We start from the raw sequence: 16,538 nt of genomic DNA, 5'->3' as shown, positions 1-16,538 counted from the left end.
AGGACTCATTAGTATGTTCTATAGGAGACTTCCTGTATCTTAAGAAGCATCTATTCAGTCTGAAAACATTTCCAGTGACGTAGATCGCACCATGCTACAATGACGCTTTTTCTGGGGTCCCATAGACCGATCAGATCATACATATACCATTATATTTTTATTACACGTATAGAGCTTTCGATTGCTCATAAACAGCTGCTGTTTGGCGTGCGAGCAGCTGATAAGCACAGTTATTAAGGCTTGCCAATAGAGAAGAGAGAGAGAGAGGCTACTTGCTCACACAAGTCTTTATATACAGCTATGTTCATTTTAACAGTAGGTATTCTATAATTGTGTGGTAAAAATAAAACAAACCAAATTTTTTAAGCATAGTTAGGGAATATAATACATGTGTAGCTAAATTCTAAAATGGTTTCGCAGTTTTAAATGATTTTCAAATATACTTCTTATACCCTTCACTATTATTGTGACCTTAGCTATATGTACATAGATATGCCATGGCAACCAGAGTTACATGACTTTCCGGTTTTACAGGTCTGTGGCAAAGCTTTTGCTCTCTTTCTGCACTCTCCGTTGCGTTCTCTCTCTCTCTCTTTTTCTCTCCCTCTCACTCACACTTGGGCACCTGACTAATTCGATTAGCCGTACCGCTCCAACGCTCAGTCTTCAAAGAGATCTCGACCGAGTAACAAGTGAACGGAGAAATCCGAACAGTGAAGAAACTCTGAAAGACCAAAGAAACACACAAGAACTCTTTAATAATATTGTGAAAAAAGCAAAAACAATAAATACACGAAAAGCAGTGTGATCCGCCATAGTTTCGTTAGTGTTTTCAAGGGCACCCCGATTATACAGCTGTACTGCAAAATTTCAGTGGCAGGTATTGGATTTTGTATTTGGATTACACATCGAAAGAACCATTGAATTATTTTGAAAATTTCCATTATACTAGAGATCCGTCGAGAACGTTTGCCCTGCAGACGTATTCTTGGCAAGATCTTTGGTTAGACTTTGTGCCCGTGTTTGTTTGTTTGTTTGCTCGCCTCTTGCTTTACGCTCGCATTCCCCGATTTCGATTCCCTGGACTTTGATCGTGACTCAACACAAATCAGCAAACAGCAGCAGCAGTAGACCCAGACCCATTAAAATGCATATTATAACTAAACTTGTCGCGAAATTGAACCAATCTGATTGGACTTAATTTTCGATTTGAAACGGGAACAAAATTGGCGTGTTTAATCTTGTGCACAGAAAAATATCAAGGTTTTTTTTTTATAATAAACAAAACTTTGGTTATTTTATCTTCTTAAAATACAGTATGTATAAAGAAGCACAAATGTTTTTCCTTATCTTTCAAGTCACGAAGTTTGTGTTTGTGAGGAAATTTGAGTTCTCCTTTGTGCCTTTGTCTGGATATTACTGAAGTTGGCCCCATTCTGCGGTTTCTTTGTTAATCGCTTAGTGTTGTTACTCTTGTTACCATCGGCTGACTTCCATGTGTTTCATCGAATGTTGTTTTGCTACCTGCTTTTGCTCTATCATTCGCATTCGCGCTTTACTTAGCTCCGCAGCTTCGCAGGTGAAAGTGAAGCGAGACCGAAACGCGTGACAGATGGCGTGATGTCTGCCGTTTGAATTCGAGTGCTGCGTGCAATTGTAGGACTCCAGATTAGGTCTCCCCTCCTTTCCAACACAGAGAGAAACAAGTATCAATATAAATATCCATCACTAAAAAGTTGTCTAGTGTCGAAATATTTCCTATCTATTATGTTTTATCATAAAATGATCTAAAAGAAAAGACTTCAAAAATATTTCCTTCATTCAAAAAACGAATGATAATGAAGTAAGGCCATAAAATAAATTGGTTGGTTGGCTTCAAATTTATTTAAAAGAATAATTTTACCTGTAAATAAACCAAAAACTTTAAGGGCTTGCCTGAAAAACAAATATTTATTTTTAGACTCTACATATTATTATTTAGTATTTGGATTTATAACAGTTGTTATAAACCAAAGATAAGGAAAAGGGAACTAATTTTTTTGCGTATTCAGATCGATTGAGTCTTATCTAGCAAATTCCTTCGAATTCCCAGCCAGTGTGAATAAAATAAATAATCTCGTCAGAGATTGTCGAGGGTGTTGAGTGCCGTCCATATCAAAAAAAAAAAAACCAAAAAATCTAGCAATTATCGTTTGCTGAATTCGCTTAATTATTGTGCAATGTTGGACATTGAACTCTATGGCTAGTTATTAACAAACTTGTTAGTATGTATTTCAAGTTGTAAAAACTCGCGTTCCATTCGATATCGCGTGATGTCTTTTGGTGTCCATGATTAATTCATACTTACATATACTGTCGCTGAACGAATGGGTTTGTGTGGGGTTATTTATTCTGTTTTTTTTTTATCATTCGCGAACGGTAGAACACGCCACTGGCATCGGTAACCGTGGTTTTGATAAGCGGCATTCGACTTGGGGTTTATCGCCCCAATTCATCGGTGACACTCGTAAATAGTTTTTATCCCAGATAAGCAGTCGAAAGTGCCTTCAGCGAGGCCGACAGCCCCTGTATAATTTTATTTACCCACCTTTCCAAGTTTAATCTCTTGCCTTGAACTTGCTGTAAATAAATTTAACCGCTTGCAGAGAAAATTCAATAAATTTCAATTAAGTGGTATTTGCTAAATGAACAAAATTGGCGAAAAGAATAAGGCAGTTTATTTTATATTTTTATAAAAAACTATATACATTTCTAGTTTAAAATAGATCTAACTAACTAATGTTTAATTTACTCCAAAACACTTTATTTTAACTTATAATTAAACTGGCTAATAACTATGTTCGTAATATTTGCTCTAAAGCTAATTCTTTTCTTACCAATAACTCATTTAAATAAGGAAATGGTTGTTAGTCTTAGCAAAGTTGGTTGCTATGACTGTGACCCCAAGTGTAGAATATATTATAGGCAGCTGCTTTGTTTATAATTCTCATTTTGCTTTTGTTTTTTTTCGACGTCACGTCCGCCGTTTGGCAACATTTGAGCGTAAATGCAATGTGTTGCTGTTGAGACATTGCTGTTGCTGCGACGATGTTGACGGCGGTCAGCAACAGCAACACATTTCTCAGTGGCTTTGTCTCTGGTCTATTGCAACTCACCTTGACTTTGAGAGAGACAGAGAAGAAGAGACGAAAAGGTTAAAAATAAAATTCAGGTGCACTGTTGGGGCTTCGAAGCACAGGATGCCCACTGATGCAATTTGTTTATTTTTTTCTGCAGAGGCTCTCTCGCCGTTGCCAAGCCGAAATATCTGTCGGAAAAATGGTTTATGGCCTATACAAATTACTCATAGCCGTTTCCGCTTTGCCCTTTACAGTTGCCGTATCTCAAAGGCGGGTCCAAAGTATCGCCTATAACGTCGCATAGCCGGATTCCTTCTTCAAAAAAGCGGCCCATTTGACCGCCTGCCAATAAATATGGCTGCCATATAAGCATATACGGCGGACGCAACCACACACAAAGTCGGAGCTTTGCGATTAGACAAGCAGAAGATTTTGGGGAGTTCAAGGAGAGATCCCCCCGCTTCAGTAGTAAGGAAACCTATTACTAGGGAAGAACAAAGGAAAACACACCAAAGATGAACAGCCTGGCGCGGGTATTTAGCAACTTCCGCGATTTCTACAACGACATCAATGCGGCCACTCTTACGGGAGCCATCGATGTGATCGTGGTGGAGCAGCGGGATGGCGAGTTCCAGTGCTCACCCTTCCATGTTCGCTTCGGCAAGCTGGGAGTGCTAAGGAGTCGGGAGAAGGTGGTAAGTGGAGTCATTAGATCAGAAAAAGTAGCTTGAAAGATAAACCGTCAGTCGAAGTTAGAAAGTTCATTCTTTGAGTTTTCATTTTCATATCTATCATCGTCATTTTAAGATTTGGCAAAGACGTGATGATCTCATAAGTCTCTGATACTTAGGGGATTTATATTTTTACAATATTGAAGGAACCTTAAATATAGAAACAGATAATTAAACCTTTTAAACTTGGTACTTAGGACCTAAGATATAATGTATTTAAAGATATTGCCAGAGTGCTTATCTCATTACCTATAAATGTGCAATCAGAATAATTGTGAAATATGCAGTACAATGTCGATGATCGCAATACATTTGTATATAATATTAAAATATGTTCAGATATATAGCATTATATAAGCTAAAAACAAGAGGAAACGCTATAGTCGAGTGCCGCGACCATAAGATACCCGTTACTGTTTTACAAAATTTTAAAATATTATTTTGCTAGTGGAAATTCACAAGGCGCCACCTATTGTCAGAGGAAATATGTTGAGTATGCTTATAGTGACGTCACTGCCCATGTGGAGCCTTATAACCTTAATTTCTTCATAAATAGCGAAATAATGTTCCGATTTGAAAAATCTTTGGTAAATCGATAGATATTAACAAAAATAAGTTATACAAGGTCAAACGAAGGCATTCATAATAATATTATAGACGTCACAGTTTTCCGCGGTTTGTGGGCGTCAGAGTAGGCGTGGCCGGATGCAACTTCGTAAAAAGTTGCAAAGGCATATCCTAAATACGTGATCCTAAACAAAATTATGTAGCTCTTATAGTTTTTGAGATTTTTGCATTTTTGGTTGTTCAGATTTTGTGGGCGTTAGAGTGGGCGTGGCTTGATCGAAAAAAAACAATTCGCATTGGGAGCATAATAAAAACCTACATGCTGAATCCGAACTTTCTATCTTTTATAGTTACCGAGATATCAGCTTTTCTAGAAAATCCGAAAACCGTCTTTTGAGCCTTGTGGGCGTATGGGTGGGTGTGGCCGGATAGTAGTACCACTATAAGATGCGCTGCCAATTAAAGATTATAATTTTTGAATTTCAACTTTCTAACTGCAATAGTTCCTGAGATTTCAGCAATTTTAGTTTTTTGCGATTTGTGGGCGTTAGAGTGGGCGTGTCAGGATGCTGTAATAAACTTGCGCTTTCCCGGGACCTCAAGAATCTTCATGCTTAACCTCAACTTTGTATCTGCTATAGTTCCTGAGATCTCAGCGTTCATACGGACGGACGGACGGACGGACGGACGGACGGACGGACGGACGGACGGACGGACGGACAGACGGACATGGCTCAATCGACTTCGCTATTGATCCTGATCAAGAATATATATACTTTATAGGGTCGCAAATGCTTCCTTCTATCTGTTACATACTTTTCAACGAATCTAGTATACCCTTTTACTCTACGAGTAACGGGTATAAAAAGAACAGATACTCGGTTAGGAATTCCGGAAGTAATTTACATATAAATATTAATATTTTCTCAAAAGAAACATAATTTTTATATACCTATCTATGATCCTCACCTTCTATTTAGGTGGACATTGAGATCAATGGCACCCCAGTTGACATACAGATGAAGCTGGGCGACTCTGGCGAGGCCTTTTTCGTAGAGGAATGCCTGGAGGATGAGGACGAGGAGTTGCCGGCCAACCTGGCCACCTCGCCCATTCCCAACAGCTTCCTGCAGTCACGGGACAAGGCCAATGACACAATGGAGGACATCAGTGGAGTGGTGACCGACAAGTAAGTTGTATTTGCTTGATTCTCCGCCATCCTCAACTCAACTTGTCATTCGCTTAACCATTTTAGAAATGCTAGCGAGGATTTGCTCCTGCCCCTGCCGTTGCCGCGACGAAACTCCATTGACTTCTCCAAGGAGGAGCCCAAGGAAGCCGCCGTCGAGGGCAGCAAGTTCGAGAACCAGGTCTCGGACTACACGCAGCGCAGGTACACAATGCCTTTTCATACTCATTGTCATAGGGACAATATCCAACTAACCGGATCGTCATCTATTACAGACATACAGACAACACTCTGGAGCGACGCAATCTGAGCGAGAAACTCAAGGAGTTTACCACTCAGAAGATTCGCCAGGAGTGGGCCGAGCATGAGGAGCTGTTTCAGGGCGAGAAGAAGTCGACTGAATCGGAGCTGGAGAACCAAAGCAAAGCTTCCAATGAAGCGGAAACAGAAAAAGAAGTACAGACACCGGTGGATAATAATGAGAAGGAGCAGCCTAAGCCAGATATTACCCTAACTCCGGTCACCACCAGCGAAACCACCAAGGAGGTGTCCAAGAGCAAGACCAAGAAGCGACGTAAGAAGTCCCAGATGAAGAAGAATGCCCAGCGTAAGACCTCCTCGAGCAGTTCCATGGGCAGTGCAGCCGGCGGTGATTTTCCCTCGGGGGAGACACCGTCATTGGGGGTGACCAACATTGATGAAAACGATACCCCCATATCCAGTGCCACCAACAACAACAACACCTCCTCATCAAACGATGAGCTACCGTCGGCTCCTCTGGTCACCGCTCGCACCGGTGACGATAGTCCACTCAGCGAGCTTCCCCACACCCCCACAACCAAAGCGCGTCTGGATTTGGACATTCACTTCTTCAGTGACACGGAGATCGCTACACCCGTGGGTGGTGGAGTTGGCGGATCAGGTCGCATCGCTGGCGGACGACCTTCGACTCCCATCCAGAGTGACAGCGAACTGGAGACTACAATGCGGGATAAGCGGCATGTAGTCGATGACGAGAACGCAGCCTCGTGGAAATGGGGCGAGTTGCCCACACCAGAACAGGCCAAAACTGATGCTATGAGCGCCGCCCAGGTGCAGCAGAGCGAGCACCAGTCCATGCTCAGCAACATGTTCAGTTTCATGAAGCGAGCCAATAGAATTCGTAAGGAGAAGGGTGTTGGCGAGGCGGGCGACATCTACCTCTCCGATTTGGATGCTGGCAGCATGGATCCCGAGATGGCTGCCCTGTACTTCCCAACGCCCAGGTGCAAGGAGGCCCCGATACCGGAGGAGGATGGCGAGAGTGGCAATGGAACCAGTCTGCCTCACTCGCCCAGCTCCCTGGAGGAGGGTCAGAAGAGTATTGACTCTGACTTTGACGAGACCAAGCAGCAGAGGGACAACAAGTGAGAACAAAGCACAAATATTTATATTCTATATTTCAATTACAATATTCTTTGTAGATACTTGGACTTTGTGGCCATGTCCATGTGCGGAATGTCGGAGCAGGGAGCAGCGCCGTCGGACGAAGAGTTCGATCGTCATCTGGTCAATTATCCAGACGTAAGTATCCTTTGAATGGCCCAGCGCTATGTTCTGTGTATGTGTTTAAGTTCCATGCACTTCACTGCGCCCCCACGCACTGCATCCCGCCTTGTTAACCAGTCTCTTCCCATGCCACGCCCTCATTTGTACCTATGTGCAGGTGTGCAAAAGCCCAAGCATTTTCTCATCGCCTAACCTAGTCGTACGGCTGAATGGCAAATACTACACCTGGATGGCTGCATGTCCCATTGTCATGACAATGATCACCTTCCAGAAGCCACTAACCCATGTAAGTTGGCTCAACGCCAAGCCTTCTGTGTAGCCCCACATCACATATGCATCCCATTCTAATCATACCTGTAATTTCTCGTCGACCAGGATGCCATTGAGCAGCTTATGTCGCAGACTGTGGAGGGCAAATGCCTGTCTGCAGACGAGAAACAGGAAGCTGCCGCACAGGCTGACAATGTGGGTCAGACCAGGCGCTCTTGGTGGAGCTGGCGGCGCTCGCAGGACGCTGCGCCCAACCATGTAAGCAACGCCCATGGATTGCCATTGGGCAAGGACGAGAAAGATGGTGATCAGGCAGCAGTGGCCACCCAAACTTCCCGGCCTACCTCGCCGGACATTAGCGATCCCACGCTGAGTAAGAGCGATTCACTGGTGAACGCAGAGAATACTTCGGCCCTGGTGGATAACTTGGAGGAACTGACTATGGCTTCCAACAAGAGCGATGAGCCAAAGGAACGCTATAAGAAGTCGCTACGACTTAGCTCGGCGGCCATTGTAAGTCCTGAGATCTATAAAGTGAATCAACCAATAATAACGAACCCCTTGACTTTTCCAGAAAAAACTAAACCTCAAGGAGGGCATGAACGAGATCGAGTTTAGTGTAACCACCGCCTATCAGGGAACGACGCGCTGCAAGTGCTATTTGTTCCGCTGGAAGCACAATGACAAGGTGGTGATCTCTGACATTGACGGCACCATCACCAAGTCGGATGTGCTGGGCCACATTCTGCCAATGGTGGGCAAGGATTGGGCGCAACTCGGAGTGGCGCAGCTCTTTTCGAAGATCGAGCAAAATGGCTACAAGCTCCTCTATTTGTCAGCCCGTGCCATCGGCCAGAGCAGGGTGACACGCGAGTATCTGAGGTCGATTCGGCAGGGCAACGTGATGCTGCCGGATGGTCCGCTGCTACTGAATCCCACTTCCCTGATCTCGGCCTTCCATCGCGAGGTGATCGAGAAGAAGCCGGAGCAGTTCAAGATTGCTTGTCTTTCGGACATTCGAGATCTTTTCCCCGACAAGGAGCCCTTCTACGCCGGCTATGGCAATCGCATCAATGTAAGTTGTTCCCCTGAAAAGCACTTTTCATATACTAATTACTTCTTTTGTAATCTTTTCCAGGACGTGTGGGCCTACCGAGCCGTGGGTATTCCCATTATGCGCATCTTTACTATCAACACTAAGGGCGAGCTGAAGCACGAACTAACCCAAACATTCCAGTCCTCGTAAGTAGCGATCCGTTGATCCCTTAGCCTAGTGTTAGTTGTAAACGCACCGTGTGCCTCTCCCATGTACTATACTTGGTGTTGCTCATTACTGAACTCATGCCACATCCGATAACGATTAACTAATTCGCAAAACAAAACCAACAAAAACTCAACAATCGCTAATTGGTTCAAGCCGAATTAACTTCATTACGTAACGCTAGGTGTTTTAAAGCTGTATGAGTGTACTTCCTATCTGTGTCTATCCAAAAACGCACCCCCACTCAATCAATCAATCAATCAAATCGATCCAAAAGCCTGCCAAATCCAATTCAAGCATTTTGGTTGTCAAATTTACACAGTGGCTACATCAATCAGTCGCTAGAAGTCGACGAATACTTTCCCCTGCTAACCCACCAAGATGATTACGATTACCGGACGGACATCTTCGACGACGAGGAATCGGAGGATGAGCTGCAGTTCAGCGACGATTACGACGTAGATGTGGTGGAGCTACCAAGTGAAGAGAGTAGCAGTGATGAGAATGATGACGAAGCCCTCTACATTGATGATTTTGTCAACGATGATGTTGCTGACAAATTGTGGCCCTATTTAGCAGCCATTCGTAATATTCGGAATTCGAATTCGTAATTTTAGGCAAAACCCAAAAATAGAAAAAAAAAAAAATCATCCTTGAAGGACAGGCTGAATTCCTAGGCATACCTCAAGTCCTATCCCAACCCGAAGGTTGTGTAGCTAAAAAATTGTGATACATTTTCTAAGACAGTTAGGATTGTCCTATATGTTTATATATTATATATACTTGTATGTGCCTGATGTGCCAGGTCTACGAACTAAAAGTTCGTCGACCAGTTAAGTTTTGAAAGTATTCTGCTCCCAGCAGGTCTTTATGTCTAGTTTTAAGGATGACAAATATATGAACTACCCAACAAAATATAACTTGATTTACGCTGTGATGGTAGACTTTTATTTATCTGAAAATGTGGCATGAGTTCTGAGCTAAATCCGGTAGTTGAATGTAATTAGAGAGTGCATTTAGGATTTTCTCCAAACCCAGTATTCGTAGTTTAGGTATCCTTTAGTATAGGTTTTGTATAGTACGTTTTCTATAGATTTTACTGTACCAAAATAATGCAGTATACGCCGAGGCGCTTATTCGTGGTCCCGCAATTTATACAAATTGCATTGCATACCCACGGGCTGCTGTCAAAGGGGAAGATCATAGCATAGCCACAGGAGTTGGCCTTAAATTTTTCTTATGTTCTCACAAAATCTTGTTTTATTTCCAGATACTGCAGCATGACATACATTGTCGATCAACTGTTCCCGCCGGTGAAACACGATGAAGCCTCCGCCGAGTTCTCCAACTTCAACTATTGGCGTGACCCCATCCCCGATTTGGAGATTCCCGAACTGGAGACGGCACTGGTGCCGCCAAGCAACAAAGTGGACATCGCCACCCTGCGACCCATTCCGGAGAAGTGAACTGGTTCCTTAGCACCCTAACTTGCGTACTATACCATATTTATACGAATATGCAACAAACTCTATATATAGCAGATAGCGCTTTTCCAAAATTTGTTTGCTTAGCTTCAAATCCTCTAGATGTGCTTATCAAAAATTGAAATATCTATAACATTGCATAAGCTTAGCCAGGATTCACGATTGCCTTGGTTTAGTTATGTTTTACTATTCGATCGTATATAGTTTAATGGATGGACTTAAGTTTTAATCAACATTTTGAGTTATTATATATAATATGGTAAGTTCCTTTGAGACTCCTGCAGGTTCTAAGAAGATGCGTGTTCCAAAAGGCGTATGGTAAGGAGTTGTGATTTTTGATTTCAATATTTTTGTATGTGATTTAAATTTAAATTTAGTTCATTGTGATGAGGTTTTTATTTGGAGTTTTTATGAAAACTGTGCTTTAGACTTATGTATACTTAACTGATAGTGTTTCAATACAAATAAATGCTTCAAATTCAAGTGAAAGCCGAAATAAACATATCTTTGTTTGTGTTTGGAAAAAGCCACTTACCTACCTGTGCTTAGCTACTGATATATGATACAGCGGGGGGAGTGAGCCTGGGATAACACTCAATTCCCATGGAGCTTAATTCTCATGTTGCAGTGGAAAATTTTCGTATGTGGCTGCAATAATCGACGACCTGGGGGCACATCTATGACATTCAGGAGTGGGGTGTGCGTTGGCGGGGGAGAATTTCATTTGTCAACGTAATTTTGCCAATTCAATTAATGCTCATTTAATGCAGACCAGACCAGACCGACCGGCCAAACAGCATACACATTGGCGTACAAAGGCCCACGGACAACGAAGTGGGCAGTTTAAGTGACCACAAACGGTCGGCCATGCAAGCCCAGTGGCAGGTTAAAAATTACTTTTTCTAGGGGGTTAAAGTATCTGATAATGGGGTATTTTTTGTCCCGGAATCAGTACGTCTAAGTCTTCATTTTTGGGTTTATTTGCCGACATCTCTTACTAACAAGGCTTGATTTTTATTTTTTTTTGTATCGTGTTTAAGAAAGTTTATTGCTTAAATTATGAAAATTGAATACACCATCGTAACGACACTTCTTCGTTTTCTATTTCTCTAAAACTTATCAGAATGCGAATCGTTTTCCGCGAATATACTTGTAATCTAATATTTTCAAACCCCCGAGAGTACCACCACCCATGTGGATCTCATTTATGTTGAGTTTATAGGCTTCGCTTTGCGGCCCCTCCAGACAAACAATGGGAATTTAAACAGATTTAGCTGTTTATGCTAATAATGCCGCAACTGAAATAAAAATCAGCTGATCAGCCGCTTTAAGAATCTGATTTTTTGTATGCCACAAAGGTTCTTACAGTAGTCTATCCAAAAATGACTTCTTTCAAAAAATCTCGATTATGATTTTTTCTTTACAGAAGGAAAGATATGTAATCAAATGGCTTTCTCTCCCTAAATGGGGTAAACAATCCTCTGAAATTTTGATGAATATATATAACTCATTTTTTTTTTTGCGATATTTAAGATTCTCGAACATACATAACACATACATATAATAAAGATGAGTAATCTAGGAATTATCCCATTAATCATTAAGGATGTACAATCCTTTTAATAAGAATTAATAAACTTCCATCTACCCCTTGATAATCTCAGACAAAATCTCCCTTAAACAACCCCGAGTTTATCAAAAAATTCCATAATGAGATTTAAATTACAGGAGGCGAGTGCAACTCAATTGAGCGACACTCAAAATCGCCCCACCACATTGAGTGCGACATGCTCACATTGAGCCGTGCTCGAAGGTATAAAAACGGGAGCAGCCCAGCTCATAGACAACAGTTTCCTCCGGTTAATCACAGAGCGAGCAATCAGTTCACGTACAATCCCTACACAAAGCAAAGCAAAAAACCGAATTCAGTATGAAGAACGCCGTTGCCATTCTCCTGTGCGCCCTGCTTGGTTTGGTGAGTACGGTAGTGGAGAAGAGCTGATGGCAGCCAGTAATCCACTTGCTTCTTACAGGCCTATGCCAACGAATACAAGCTCCGGACCGCGGAGGATCTGCAGAACGCGCGCAAGGAATGCGCTGTTAGCAGCAAGGTGACGGAGGCCCTGATCGCCAAGTACAAGACCTTCGATTATCCCGAGGATGACATCACCCGCAACTACATCCAGTGCATTTTCGTGAAATTCGACCTGTTCGATGAGACCAAGGGCTTCAAGGTGGACAACCTGGTGGCGCAATTGGGCCAGGGCAAGGAGGACAAGACCGCGCTGAAGGCTGACATCGAGAAGTGCGCCGACAAGAACGAGCAGAAGTCGCCCGCCAACGCCTGGGCCTTCCGCGGATTCAAGTGCTTCCTGGGCAAGAACCTGCCCCTAGTGCAAGCTGCCGTCCAGAAGAACTAAGCGGATGCAGCGCAGTTTCATGTCAATTTTAGAAACGCAAGAACAAACCGCCAACAAGGTGGAACTTTTGAGTTGAAATCCCCTCAGGCTCTGCAATCCTACAATTGAAATAAAACCATATAATAGTGCTTGAAGGAAGAGTGTTCTATTTATTATTATTATTTTTTTGGCTGCCACACATGCAAAGTTATTAGTCTGCAGAGCTGGAAGAGTGTGGCTGAATCCTCGACATCGCTTAATCCTCAATCCCAAGAACCTTGTCCCGCCCAAAGGAAAGGCATAGATAGCTTGTTTAATTCGATTATATTTGTCATCTTCTTTTTCAGTTCAGTAAAATTCAACTTCTTTTCTTTACTCTATATATTTTTTAGAATATATAAATTACGCACTTTCTTTTTTTTCTATTTTGTTGATTTACTTCTTTTCCCAAGAGTCTTGTGTTCTTTTTGATTTTTTTTTATTTTCTTCCTTCTTTTACTTGATTTTGCCATCTTTTAACTTCTTTTATTATAGTTTGTGGTTTTCTTTTGCGTTTCTTTTATATATATATTTAATGATATATATTTTTTTGTTTTTCTAAATCAACTTCTTGTTTTTCATATTCTTTTTATATATTTTTTTTATTATTTGAAAATTAAAATGTGTGAAAAAGGGGTGTTTGGTGTTGGGTGCTTCAAAAAACATTATAGCCAAGATATTCGTTTTTCCATGTTGATTTTTTTATTATTATTATTTTCGAGGTCTCGTCTTTTCGCCTGTTTTCTTTCTGTTGATTCTTTTTTTTTTATTGAAACGATATTTTTTCTGGCGTTCTCTCTTGTGATTGTTTTCTCTTTTTTGTTTTTATTTAGCAAAGAAGTTTGGCAATGAAATAATGTTTTTTGAAATAATATTGTAAAAAAATCTGAAATCAAATAGTTATTGGATTAAAGACGAGTGTCGTTAAATTAAATGAAGGCTTTATTATTCGTCCAATACGATGCGGATGAAAGACAAGGTATTCACTTAAAAGGTATAGAAAGTCAGTCAGTCTTGGACCTCACAAATTATATTAATTTTCGATCCCTCATTAATTAACTATCACTTACTAATTAACTTTTTAGGATATGTATTTTTAAGAGATTTTTCAAATCCCTATTTTGTTTAAGACATTTTAAAAAGTAACTCTCTCAAATCGGTAATAATTTTTTTTTTTTTAATTAAAAACCCCTAATATATTTAAAGACCTACATAATGACACGCAAAGATTTGATGTTGATCCCAAAAATAATAACCCCCTAATCTCGTTCGTTTTGGTTCAGTGGATTAGTTCGAAAAAGTTAGCTTACCTTACTAGGGTTTTAATAAAACAATAATCAGTATGGAGCGTAGTAATTGGCGCGGCCACGGTAACCCCTTCTGAAACGAAAAACAGACCGGGATTAGCTAGATCCAATCGAGATTGGTTAGAGCCCACTTACATAGCGCGTCGAGCGCCTCTGAAGGTGGAGTGACAGCACGCCCGGGAGACGCGGGCTCCTCGACCCCGGAAGCTGCCGCGGGCAAAGCGGTTTGTGGTGGAGAGGCCAGGGCGGTTTGTGCGCTTTGACATTACCTGTAGAGCATTAAAAACAAGGGTAAGAAAGTAACCTTAATAAAAAATTGTGGCTTTTTACCTTGATTTGACGCCCTCGAAAGAGGGTTTCGTTCATGGCCAGTGCCGTTTCTACGAACTCTTTCGATCCGAACTCGATGTAGGCGAATCCCTTGGGATGGCCGTCAGCCTTGTTGCACAGTATGGTGACGCGGTTAATAGTGCCACATCCATGGAAGTGGGCCTCAAGTTCCTCAGCCGAAGCGCCATAGTCCACATTGCCTACATAGACAGACCGCGTGTCGATTTCCTGCTTCTCTTCGAGAGAAAGGGGCACGGTCGCTAAGCCGGTGGTAGAACCACCGGCCATTTGTTTATCCACTTCCGACTGCATTTGTTTTATCTTCTCGGCTTCCTCCTCCATCTCCTTGACTCGCGCCTTGATGGCCTCCAGTTCGGGGTCGATTTGCATGCTGCCCTCCTCCTGGTGACGCGGAAATGACGGGATTTATAAGGGATTTTAGTTGGATTCGTGAAAAAACGCCCAAGAAGCAAGGCAGACAATGAAGTGTCAAAGTGAAGCGACGCTTTGAAAATGGCAGCCATTGCTGCAACTTTTGGCTTTGTATATCCCCCAGAAAGCTTTGTAAGCTTTTCCAGGGAATTCAGAGGCTTTCGCAGGGCGGGCCAATAAACTGGTTTTTGGCCATCGGTAATAAAATGGCATCTTCAACTAGCAATCTCTTACCTCGGTCTCTGTGGTTATCTCAGCCTCCTGCTCGCCATTCGTCTCTTCCAACGACTCCAGAAGCTGATCCTCATTCAGCGTGATATCCTCATCGGCCATTATTTTGGTTTTGTTTACGTTTACCTGCAAAAGCTTGGTTTTGGTGTCGCAAAAGCTTTCGGCGTGGTCTGGTCCGAAAGAACGGCAGTTGTTGTAGCAAACTGATAATGAGAAAAGGGCGGCGAAAGTGAGCACAAAGAGAGTTGAAAAACGTAGAGAAAACAAAGAGAACGCTTGCATCCAAAAATGCAGTGAATTTAATGTTGACTCTCTATTTAGGTAATTTAAAGTCGTGGAAAGCCATTGACCTAGGTGATAAATACACTTTTCATTTCTACATGGCATTTTACCCACAATTCTTACATTGAATATATATATGTATGTACAAAGGGGGTGCTCGCTGTGCTGACGTTGAGTTCGCCCAAAATGGCCGCTGTTCCGTGAAAAAAACACAAGCAGTCAAATCTTTGTCTTCTGCTCGAAAGTCAATGTTTTCGCGCACTTCTCAGTTTGGTAAGACGGAGTACCACGTCAACACTTAATGTTACTGTTTATTATCGACTAATATTTACAGAAATACGAGAAAGTATGTAAGTTTTGCCACCGAAAACAGATTTGTATTCGCCTCGTTTTTAGGGATGACAGTTCATTACAGTTTTCGCCCCGATAAATTTCGTGGTGGGTTTTCCTGGAGATATCATTTGATATTTTTAGGTGAACTGCGTTTTTGCAATGTTCATACTACTTTATTGCTAGTGCAAAATATGTTATTTAAGACAGCCAAGAATCTTTCAAATGAGTTTTAAAGTTTTTTCGCATAATTTACGCCATTTATCTGCGAAAAAATCTAATGATCAGTCTTCTTGCTTCACAGAATCGTTAAGTTTCTACGTCTCCTTAAACACTGTTGCGGGGGTAGTGAGAACAGAACATTAATTTTGGCGCTCTCTCAATATCGCCTGAAAACATTGCACTTTGGTTTTGCTCTTAAATCCGACCAATTATTTTTGATTCTATATTCTAAAAAATTAAAAGTCGTTTCTAAGCCACACATTAGCATTCGATAATGAATAATCAGTAAGAGGGAATATGAATGATTCTTCGGACTCGGAGTACGAGGACACAGAGTACTTGGTATTTGCTGATTTCAAGAACCATATCCATCCACACCAGCTGAAGCACGAGGACGCGGCCATTAAGGTAATTGGGATCGAAAGTGACACGCCTATGGCGGAGGTAAATGGAAGCATCTACCGGGGACACTACGAACATTCCGTGGGGACAAACGTGTTCTTCGAGAAGGATAAGGACAATCTAGCCAGCGATCCGCTCTTCGAGTCCGTGTGCCGCCAACGTTACCAGTACGTAGATAAGTCCTCCAAGGTAATATCATTCGAGAGAGTCTACGTCGACAATTTGCACCAGGAGGCCGAGAAATCAGTTAAAGACGAAGAGAACGAGCGAGGCGAGGCCAAGCCGGAGTCTTTAAAGTTGAATATTACTTATAAGGAAGCGATTAACAAGTTTGGAGAGGACAATTAAGTCGGGTAATAATTGAAATTCACCAAATAATTTTAATATTCAACACA

The 16,538-nt window shown here is 41.9% G+C and overlaps 4 protein-coding genes across 7 annotated transcripts; 3 read left to right on the top strand and 1 right to left on the bottom strand.

Moving 5' to 3' along the window:
- Window positions 1-659: 659 nt before the first annotated feature.
- On the top strand, window positions 660-10,665 carry LOC108108994 (phosphatidate phosphatase LPIN2). Of its 3 annotated transcripts, none has more exons than XM_017217257.2 (11): window positions 660-880; window positions 3,374-3,814; window positions 5,398-5,606; window positions 5,673-5,810; window positions 5,882-7,012; window positions 7,070-7,169; window positions 7,312-7,440; window positions 7,530-7,937; window positions 7,999-8,499; window positions 8,563-8,666; window positions 9,956-10,665. In XM_017217257.2, exons 2-11 carry the CDS (start codon window positions 3,635-3,637, stop codon window positions 10,149-10,151), a joined length of 3,096 nt encoding a protein of 1,031 aa, XP_017072746.1. In that variant the 5' UTR covers window positions 660-880; window positions 3,374-3,634; the 3' UTR covers window positions 10,152-10,665. The 3 variants fall into 3 exon arrangements, with proteins under 3 accessions (XP_017072746.1, XP_017072743.1, XP_017072747.1); XM_017217254.1 differs by lacking the exon at window positions 9,956-10,665 and adding an exon at window positions 9,008-9,622; XM_017217258.1 differs by lacking the exons at window positions 7,312-7,440; window positions 9,956-10,665 and adding an exon at window positions 9,008-9,622.
- Window positions 10,666-12,007: 1,342 nt separating this feature from the next.
- LOC108109012 (general odorant-binding protein 99a) lies at window positions 12,008-12,723 on the top strand. Its single transcript, XM_017217285.2, has 2 exons — window positions 12,008-12,144; window positions 12,203-12,723. The coding sequence occupies exons 1-2, from the start codon at window positions 12,100-12,102 to the stop codon at window positions 12,587-12,589; spliced, it is 432 nt and encodes a 143-aa protein (XP_017072774.1). The 5' UTR covers window positions 12,008-12,099; the 3' UTR covers window positions 12,590-12,723.
- Window positions 12,724-12,873: 150 nt separating this feature from the next.
- LOC108109008 (polyadenylate-binding protein 2) lies at window positions 12,874-15,606 on the bottom strand. Of its 2 annotated transcripts, none has more exons than XM_017217278.2 (6): window positions 15,313-15,606; window positions 14,911-15,110; window positions 14,245-14,646; window positions 14,050-14,183; window positions 13,918-13,987; window positions 12,874-13,493 (listed from the first exon to the last, which is right to left on the bottom strand). In XM_017217278.2, the coding sequence occupies exons 2-5, from the start codon at window positions 15,007-15,009 to the stop codon at window positions 13,945-13,947; spliced, it is 678 nt and encodes a 225-aa protein (XP_017072767.1). In that variant the 5' UTR covers window positions 15,010-15,110; window positions 15,313-15,606; the 3' UTR covers window positions 12,874-13,493; window positions 13,918-13,944. The 2 variants fall into 2 exon arrangements, with proteins under 2 accessions (XP_017072767.1, XP_017072768.1); XM_017217279.2 differs by having other exon boundaries at window positions 13,918-13,984.
- Window positions 15,607-15,851: 245 nt separating this feature from the next.
- Window positions 15,852-16,491, top strand: LOC108109010. The gene has a single exon (XM_017217282.1). The coding sequence runs from the start codon at window positions 16,039-16,041 to the stop codon at window positions 16,489-16,491; it is 453 nt and encodes a 150-aa protein (XP_017072771.1). The 5' UTR covers window positions 15,852-16,038.
- Window positions 16,492-16,538: the final 47 nt, after the last annotated feature.

The sequence above is a fragment of the Drosophila eugracilis genome, unplaced genomic scaffold, assembly GCF_018153835.1.
Source record: "Drosophila eugracilis isolate 14026-0451.02 unplaced genomic scaffold, ASM1815383v1 contig_1765, whole genome shotgun sequence".
Lineage (NCBI taxonomy): Eukaryota > Metazoa > Arthropoda > Insecta > Diptera > Drosophilidae > Drosophila > Drosophila eugracilis.
This window is presented reverse-complemented; position numbering and strand designations above follow the sequence as displayed.